The sequence below is a fragment of the Athene cunicularia genome, assembly GCF_003259725.1.
Source record: "Athene cunicularia isolate RWA chromosome 14 unlocalized genomic scaffold, athCun1 chr14_part1, whole genome shotgun sequence".
NCBI classification, from domain to species: Eukaryota; Metazoa; Chordata; class Aves; order Strigiformes; family Strigidae; genus Athene; species Athene cunicularia.
In genome coordinates this window covers 14095484-14104883 of record NW_020799118.1, presented here as the reverse complement: position 1 = coordinate 14104883, position 9400 = coordinate 14095484, and the positions used below count along the sequence as shown (strand labels likewise).

The 9400-nt window shown below is 53.3% G+C and overlaps 1 protein-coding gene across 1 annotated transcript in view; it reads left to right on the top strand.

Moving 5' to 3' along the window:
• The window catches only part of HS3ST6 (heparan sulfate-glucosamine 3-sulfotransferase 6), a 40059-nt gene extending 35791 nt beyond the window's left edge, over positions 1-4268 (top strand). Inside the window, exon 2 of the mRNA XM_026859255.1 lies at positions 2690-4268. Coding sequence (XP_026715056.1) covers positions 2697-3308 — 612 coding nt within the window. The 5' untranslated portion in view covers positions 2690-2696 and the 3' untranslated portion in view covers positions 3309-4268. The remainder of the gene's footprint in view (positions 1-2689) is intronic.
• The last annotated feature ends 5132 nt before the right edge of the window (positions 4269-9400 follow it).

Genomic DNA, 9400 nt, shown 5'->3' with positions numbered 1-9400 from the left:
CATGACCATGAATCCTGGGGGGGCGGGGGAGAAAGCCACAAGTGGATTTTGACTCTTGTTTGGGGGAGGGAGTTGTGCGGGGCCCAGCATCACTCGCAAATGCTTTTAATAAAGTGTTCTTTCCTGCGTCCAGGGGAAAAAAACCCAGAAACCTCAAGCCTTTTCCCATTACATAAAGAACAGATGCTGCTGGGCAGAGCCCTGCCTTCCCCACAGCACAGAACTAGCTCAGCCCGTCCCCTCCCACTGTGGGGACCCAGCTCCCCCACCAGTGCCACCACTCCAAGCAGCGGGATGGGAATCCCTAAAACACCCCGTCCTGCCCCAAAGTGCCGCTGCCAAGAGCCAGCCCTGCTGTGGGACCCAGCCACCCGTGGGAAGGTCCATCCTCATCCTCCTGCTCTGCCAGCGTTCCTGCAGGGATTGTCTGGGCAGGGATTTGGAGCTCTCCCTGTCCTTGAGCTGGTCGGCTTGGCCTCAGACAAGCAACGTTAAAAAAAAACCCTGCCCCTGACAGGGTGAGGGAGGAGAGGTTGTGCGGGGACAGGCCAGGGAAGCTCCTCTCCTTTCTAGAGACCCCCAAGGGACATGGGGTGGAGCAGCCCCAGGGGGATCCTCAAGTTATAAAATCAGAATTCTTCCAAGTTCAGGCAAAATGGAGAGTCCTTGCAGGAAAGAGTCTGTCCAGTCCCAACTCTCTCCTTTCAGTTAAGTGAAACCTCTTGGTTAAACTTGATTTTTTTTTTTTTGCTTTATTTTATCCCTTGTCACGGTTAAGATTTGGGTATTGGTACTTTTTTCAGGAGACTTCCTGATCCCTGGAGCTCATCCTGGGATGCCTCTGGGTGTGGAACAGCTCGGGTTGGATCCCCGTGTGTTTGCTGACCCATACAAGTGATTTTCTGTCGGATGTTGTTGCCTGGATGAATGTAGGCAGCTCCTACACAAGCCACGTCATTGCTTGGTGCCTCAGTTTCCCATTGTAAACCAGTGCTTGCCTGCTAGGTTAAGTGCTCTGCATCTGCTAAATCCTAGGCGGGAGCAAAGGATGGGATTACTCTGTATATGATTACATGTATTTCTGCGTGCACACAAACATGTAGTTTTTATTTTAGAACTAATGAAGGGGTTTGGTCATTTCCTTTGGTATTAAGCAATGCTCTGAAAGCTTCACGTCCCCTCCCTACGGGAAAGCAGCCTCCTGCTCAGGACAGACCTGGTGCAAGGACAGCCACCCAGATCGGGTGGACAGCAGGGCTGAGACCCTGGCACCAGGGCAGAACACTGCTGTGCTCCAAGCAGAATGAGTTTCCAGCCCAGGGCTTTCAGCAGGAGACTCCTCTCCTTTATGTGGCTGGGGAGGTGGAGGATGCACGTCACCCTGAGCATGATGGAGGGGATGGGGAGCACAGCTTGTGACAGCACAGAGGAGATGAAGCCGTTTCAATCCCAGATGAGCCCTCCCAAAGAGTGAGCTCCATCTCTGCGTCCATGTGGGGCCTGTTGGCAAGGGCTCCTGTGCGGGTGCTGTGGGAGGGAGCTGGTGGGATATGGCTGGGATGCAGCAGCTAGAGCTGCCAGTCCCCTGGCACATCTGTCAGCAAGGGGAACCATGGGGAGCAGCAGCAGGTGGGGGTGGCACTGCGTGTCGGGGAGCCACGCTGGGACCATGAGCTGCCTCCCAGCTGGCCCCGCAATCTTGGCTCAGGGAGTTCAGATGTTGGGGGAAACCCTTCTTCACCAGGATGACCAGAGAGGACATGTCTGCTCCCAAGAAGGGGAATGTGAGGGGCTCTGGGGGACAGGGGCTCTGGGGCAGGTGCCTGTGCTGGTGGCAGGGGGGACCCATTCTGCAGCCCCTGGCTCTCCTCACAGGGTGACATGCCTGGGTAATTTCTCTGGCAATTAATGCCTCATTAAAGTGCACAAGGGAACAATCAGGGCAGTGAATTTTACACAGCACAATGACTGGGCCCTGAGAGGTTTTCTGCCTTTTTTTAAGAAAAGGAAACAGTCTTTTTCTGGTCTTAACTGCTTGCTGTCTGGAGGCAGAGGAGTTTGGAGCCTTGGTAGGCATCTCTTGGTAGGCTGCTTGGGTTTACCCCCCGTGGATGCATATTTACCTCTTTCTTCTTTGCAACCCTATGTGGTCTGTCGGCACATCCAGTAACTGTAATCGGTCAGAGGCTGGGACAAAAACCAGCCCCATCCCAAAACCTTCATGCCAAGAGACCGATCGCCACCACTGAAACTCACTGGGGTGGAGGAAGAGCGGGCAGGAGGGGTTCCCAGGGTTGGGAAGGGGGTTGTGGGGAACCTCTGAGGTGGATCGACAGCCTGCAAGTACCCTCTGGATGGTGTTGCCTGTGGGGCAGAGTGACAGGGAGCCCCTTCTCTGGGACAGATCCTGGCGGGGATGAAGGGGAGGCTGAGACGAGGTGAGGGAAGGAAAGACCCAGTCAGGGGGACTCCTAGTGAGGCTTTTGAAGACAAGGAGGTGGCTGGTGGGGTGTGACAAGGTAGTGTCCCTGGCTGGCAGGAGGGGAAGGAGAGGGGCAGTTGCAGTTGGGGTGCCTCTGGGCATTTCTGGCCAAGTTTTAGGGTTTGCTCCTGCTTGTCCCCATCACGGCATCAGGTCAGAGCAGCTGTGTTTTGAGTGAGTCCTGACCGTGTCCCTTTCTCTCCTCAGGAGCCTGATGCCACGGACACTGGAGGGGCAGATCACGATGGAGAAGACCCCCAGCTACTTTGTCACCAAGGAGGCTCCTCGGCGCATCTACAACATGTCCCGGGACACGAAGCTGATCGTGGTGGTGCGTAACCCCGTCACCCGCGCCATCTCCGACTACACACAGACACTCTCCAAAAACCCCTCCATCCCCAGCTTCCAGGCCCTAGCCTTCAAAAACCTCAGCACGGGACTGATCGACACGAGCTGGAGCGCGGTTAGGATCGGGATCTACGCCAAGCACCTGGACAACTGGCTGCAGTACTTCCCCCTCTCCAAATTCCTCTTCGTTAGTGGGGAGAGGCTCGTCAGCGACCCGGCCGGGGAGATGGGCCGTGTCCAGGACTTTCTGGGTCTCAAGAGGGTGGTAACGGACAAACATTTCTATTTTAACGAGACCAAGGGCTTTCCCTGCCTGAAGAAGCCGGAGGGTGGCAGCAAGCCCCGCTGCCTGGGGAAATCCAAGGGGCGGCCGCACCCCAAAATCGACATGCAGGTGGTCCAACGCCTGCGGGAGTTTTACAGACCCTTCAACATGAAGTTTTATCAGATGACAGGGCAGGACTTTGGGTGGGACTGAGCCATCCACAGGGCACGCTGCTGAGCTGGGACCTGGTCTGCCCAGCAGTGTGCAGAGCCAGGACCACGGTCCAGGGATACTTGGAGCTGCCGTGGTCCAGGGATGCCTGTGGCCGCCCCACCAGCAACCTCCTCCCTTTGTTCTAATTTATATCAGACCTCTTCTGGTGAGAAACGGACCCTTCTGGAGTAGAGAGAAATATTTAAGAAATAAACCCACAGATGACCCCTCTCCCCTCCCTGACCAGATTAAATATTCTTCCACATAAATTCTTGCTAATCTGTATTAACCGTGAGTGTTCTGGGTGGTGAGTGGGAGAGTGTGAGCGTGTGGACGGGGGTGTGTGTGTGTGTGTGGGGGGACATTGGCTCTTCCATCCACAATAAAAGCTTTGGAAACCAGTTGGCCTCTGGGCCATGCGGCCGGTGGGTTTTTGCTAAATCAAATTCTGGTGCTGAGCACAGGCAGCGGCTGCTGTGGGGTGGTGGGTGAGGCCGGCTGAGCTGCAGACCCCAAGCGTGGGGTATGTTTTGCAGATAGAAAATACTCTGCAGGAATTTCCTAGTTAAGAAAAACAATTAACGGCAGTAGTTTTGAATAAATGCCAGGTCTGGGGTTAGGGAGAGGGAGTTGCATATCACATACCTTCTTATGTTCTTTGAGTAACCCAGATGATAAAGCAGGGCATTTGTAACCCTTGGGATGAAAATCCCTGCTTCCCCTGAATTCACCCAAGCACAGCAGACAAAAGCCCCAAACTCTGACCTTTCAGTTCAATAATCTCAATAGATTTTCAAGTCTGCAGCCATAGAGGGCCATCATGGGAGGCTGCAGAAATTAGTTTAATCTGAATTAACTGGTTTTCCCTTAATTAAAGATGGGGAAAACATTTAATTAACCTCTCATATCTTATTAGTGACTTGTATTTGTCTCTTTAATGAGCTAATTATATGTTTTCAAGGGCCCTCAGGCCCTGCATTGTTTGCAAATATGTTTTGGCCTCAGTTTCTTCCATCATGCAAAGCTGACTGTCCCACCAGGCATGTCCTCCCCTCCTCGCTGCTGCTGCCTGGGGGCGATGGAGGCAGCAGGTACCCCTTCTCCTGGGATGCACAACAGACCCCAGCCCCTTTCCTCCCAGCTCCGGGGTGGTTTTACACCGGCACCTCTCCCCATATCCCGGCTGCTGGCACCTCCTTTGTGCTCCTTGGAGGTGACACGTGTTTTCTGCACCGATGTGCTGAGCTGTACCCGAGCTTTGGCACCTTTGTCCAGTTCAGCCTCTGGGCTCGTCTGGTCGCTGCTGGGACAAGTGACATGTGTGGGGATGAGCTTAACATGATGTTGGAGTTCAATGCAAACAGTTGCCTGTTTCTGCGCGGGGAGCAGGGCATCGTGGTGTGGGTCCCTGCCTGTGTGAGGGGTGCTGGGGACAGACACAGATGCCGCCAGCGTGGTGCCAGAGCTTGGGGCTCTATGGCCCGTATTAAGAAACTGGGACATTGTAAAAGAATAGTGAGAAGAGACAAAATCAGGGCTGGTTTTCTGCTGGTTAAAACTCCAGGGCATGCTGAGCAATGCGGCCATCACCAGGTGGGACTCGGCACCCCACGCTCAGTGCGGGGTGCCCCTGGGACTGCAAGTGTCCCGGCCACCGACCCGCTGGGGGTTGGATGTCAGAGCGACTGGAGCCTGTTGTCATTCTCACTGGCATCTCTGCATGATGGACTGCGCTCTGCTTGTTTAGGTTTTGTTTCCAGCCACGACATTCGACCAAATTATTCTCCACGAAGGGCTTTAAAGTTTCCCAAGTGCCTGTGAAAGCCTGGAAACGCTGATAGTGATCCTATTTCTCAGCTGAGTGACTGCATTCAGCCCCAGCCATATTGATATGCAAAACGTTAAGGGTCCCGGCTCTAAAGATGGTTTCTGTCTGCCCTGTGAAAGGGAGCCATACTTTTTTAAAGCCCGGACCTTTCTAAAGCCGCACAATACCATATAGACTATGCCATTTAAAGCATCTGAAGCGACCCAAAATGTATTGAAAGCTTGCTTTGCAGACTCATTAAGACTACTCAATAGGTTCTGGCAAATACCGTGCCAGGGCTGACCGCACGGATTAAGACTTTTGAAGTGTTACACAAACCCCCTGCTTAAACTAATTGCTGCCCCGCAGCTCATGAGGTCAAGTATTTGTATTCATTGCCTCCGAGAGGAGCCACTTATGGGTCTGTCCAGGTGAAGTCTGCACTTCATTAGATCAAGACAATAAAAGTGGCTTTGGGTAGGAAGGGGGAAGGTGCCCGGGATGAAATCTCCCAGCTCAGGCTTATGTCCACCACAGCAGTGTTTTGGGCTGTTTCTTTTGTTTTCAAGAGCCCCAGCAGAGAGCAATGTGCTGCCAACCGAAGCTGCTTGGTGCGAGATGGTGGCTGGGCTGGGGGCTCTGCCAGGATCTGCGCCGTATCACTCCCCAGTCACCTGCAGCACTCAGGTCCCATGGCGCTGTCCTGTGGTGGGGCTCCACCAGCGTCATGGGGGTTTCAGCTCAAGAAGCGATTTGGCATGTGAGGGATGGGCTGGGATTTGGGAAGGGGGGCATCGCTCGAGCAGTGGCTGCTTGAGATTCAGTGGTCTCACCCAGCAGTTCTCCACCGGGATGTTTCATTCCCCGGGGTTGGGAGGGTTCCCTTGGCCGGCAGGATGGGGATCCCATCACGTGCCGGTGCAACGGGTGTTTCTCCTGTCTGTGCAGAGGAGAAACCACCTTTGTCATCACTGGCACCTAATTAGAAAAGGAGATTTAAGAAAAGTCAGCAGCTGATTTACTGAAGGTGTCAGCTCACACCTTGGCGGATGCTCTTGTGCCATGTCACCAAGGACCAAGGTTTACTAACAAAACTTCGGCTCTTTACTGTAGGTGCTTTGGTGAAGCGTATTTAGGAGCCTTTTCCCTGATAACAGGCAGTGGGCACTAGGGAAATCTAAGCTCAAACCCCTTTTGTGGTGTCCTTTATCAGCAATATCAGCTTGTGGACCCCAGCTTTGGGTCTGTGGCTACCGAGCTCAGGCAGGACCTGGGGGTCTTACCCAATGGGAACCCACAGTGCTGCTGGGAAGCGGCACTACCAGGGATCACTGGCTGCTCCCTCCAGTGCGCTGCCGTCCCTGCGTGGGAGGTGCCACGGGGTCAGGAATCCTTCAAAAATACACCCCAAAAACTCCTGTGGAGGCTCAGGGACAGGCATCACCACTGTATCTTTCTGCACAGACCTCTGGAAATAAAATTATGAAAAGATGCTGCTGCACTGTGCTGATGTCTTCTGTCTGCCTGCTATCACGCACCACTGGGGCGGGCTGGGGAGGAGTCACGGTCCCACGTGGCTATTTTTATGACTTTTTCCCTTCATTGTGTCTATCTGAGATTGCTAAAAATCCAGAAACCTGGAAGGTAGATATTTCCCCCCACGACAGCAGGTGCTGGGAGAATGTGCTTAAAAATTCAGGCTTGCACCCACCATCTATCTACCCAATGCTGGTGCTTCCTCAGGCAAGTGTTTCCAAGTGAGCTCCCACAAGAGTTTGGGCAGTGACATGCCCACATCTGCTTGCTCAGAGGACAGTGGTGAGATCCTTTGTGCTGCTAGAGCTGCAGAAATGCCTTTGGAGTACCAAGTTAAATGGGGGAAGTGCCAGAGCAAGAAGATGATGGAGATCTAGCTTCGCTGCCAAGTGTGAAATGAAGTTCTGAGCCCTGTTGCACTTAACCAAGGTCTCCATTTCTAACCCCATTTTTATTTTGAAAATCCAGCTATTCAAAATGTGGTAGTTCCTTGTGCCCTGGGCCTCCCCCTCCATCCCAACTGCTCCATAAGCCATGAAGAGCAGGATTGCAAGAGCTTTCAAAAATTTTGATTGACTAAGTTTTCTTTTATTCCAAATTTAGGAGGACAGAAGGGAAAGAACAAAAATCGGGGGAAGAAAAGCTCAAAAAGAAGAAATTAAAACTTCCCTGCTTGTGTAGGTCTGGAGATGCAGGAGAGCAGCAGGACTGATTTACAATTATACATTTCATCTTGACGTGCCCTGGGAATGTTTTATAACCTGTAACAGGGAGAGCCACGCTTTCCCCTGAAAATGCCCCATCTGTCCCCATTCTGCCACAGTCCCATGTGGGGCTCATGCCACTGCAGCCATGGGGCACCTGTGGGTTATAAATGCAGGGAGGGTGGGACCTGCCCCAGGTGTGGAGGGGGCAGAGGACTTTCCTGGCTCAGGGAGCAGGAACTGGCCAGTAAGGGGGAGGGGGCTTCTGCCTGGGATGTTGGGCATCCTTTGTGCTGCTTGGGGGGGCTGTAGGGACCGTGTAGTTCTTGGGGATGGAGCAGCGTGGCCGTCTGTTCAGGGGGTGCACCCTGAATTTTCCAGTGTTGTGCCTGGGGTCTCCAAGAAGAGCATTATCCATCCAGTGGTGCAGTTCTGTGTCTCCCTGGCCATTTCAGTGCTCGCCCTTGGGCTACTGGTGCTTCTTTGGGGCACAATGGGGGCCTGGGGGCTCTGTGGGAGTGGGGCAGCAAGAGGGGCTGGGGCTGTCCCCACAGGACACGGCTCTGCTTCCTGGTGAAATGAGCCGCAGGGGGCTCAGCATCACCTGCAAACCTCTGCTGCATCCCCTGCTTGAGGATGTCCAGGGCTGCGATGCTTCTTGCTGTGACGGCCTCCCTTCCTGGCTGGCATGGAGGAGAGCTCCTGGGAGGGACATGTGTGTCCCCTTGCAGTGCCCTGCCTTCCCATGGAGCCCCCCGGCACCACACACAGCCCTCGAGCAGCACCCAGGGCTGCCAACTCTGCTGGTTCCTGCTCTGGTTTTGATCTTGACATGATCTCAATACACAGAAAGATCTTGTGCCATATTCCCTGACAAGAAAACGGCCACGCTGGGGGAGAGGCCATTGTAATTGCAACCAGGCGCCCAGTGGTGGCTTCCAAGTGGTGGAGTGTGGGCTGGATCCCACATGTGGGCACAAATAACCACATCAGGTGTAGGCAGCGCAGGGTTGTGTGAACGTAACAAAGAAAAAAGAGTGTGCAGGGCCTGTGTCTAATGTGGGAGCGAGCTGGGCTGCCTTGGTTCATCTGTGCCCTGATGGTGGGTGAGGTTATTCACTTGTTTAACTGAAATTGGGGTGAGATGAGCACAGCCCGTGTGCTCAGCCCCTCTGGAAGCCTGTGAGCAGGCAGTAAGGTGCTTTTAAGAGAATAGTTACTTATTGAAATAATTAACCACTTGATTTATTTGTGAGCTACCTGCTGGGATTAGTGCCTGTCTGAGCTGGGAGAGGGCACACTGCTGGCATGTTCCCCTGTCACTGCCCTGGCTCCCCCCTGCCACCTCCAGACCCCATGGCTCCCAAGAGCAAATGTGAAAGACACGCAAGTGGTGTGGCTGCTGGGAGGAAACCAGCTCCACTGAGTTTATTTGCATTTCTTAGTGTAAAAAAAAAAAAAAAAATTTCTTTAAACCGTTTTGAAAATGCAAGCTGCTTCTATGTTCAGATTTTAAGTCTTGCCTGGGCATTCAGATGTGGTTTCTGAAGGAGGAGGGGTGCCAGTCTCAGCCTCCTCCTGTGCAGGTTTAACTCAGTTGTAGCAACATTTTGAAATGCTCTGGTCACCCTGTTGGTTCTGGGTGCCCAGGGTTGTCTCCATTCTGCTGGTGGTGCTGTGGGTGCATGGGCTCACAGGGGTGCTGCTGCACGTGGGATTTGTGACAGATGTTTTCAGGAAGAAGAATGTCTCCTTTGCTTGCAGCACCCTTTTTCCCACTCCAAGAGCTGAGATTCTGGTCGTGTGAGAGGGCTGGATCCTGGCTGAGGCAGAGCCGCCCCATCGGGCTGTGTACCCTTGTGCAGGCTGAGCGCTTCCCTTGACTAACGTGAGAGCTCTGATTTATTTCTTTGATTAGAAACAGCAACACATTGCCTTCCATAATTAATCAATTTATATCAATAGAAAGAATAAATTGGTGCCTTTCTGGCAAGCTTTTCCCTGGTGGGAGGCGAGCCCCAGGCCTTAATTGTGTAACACCCCCC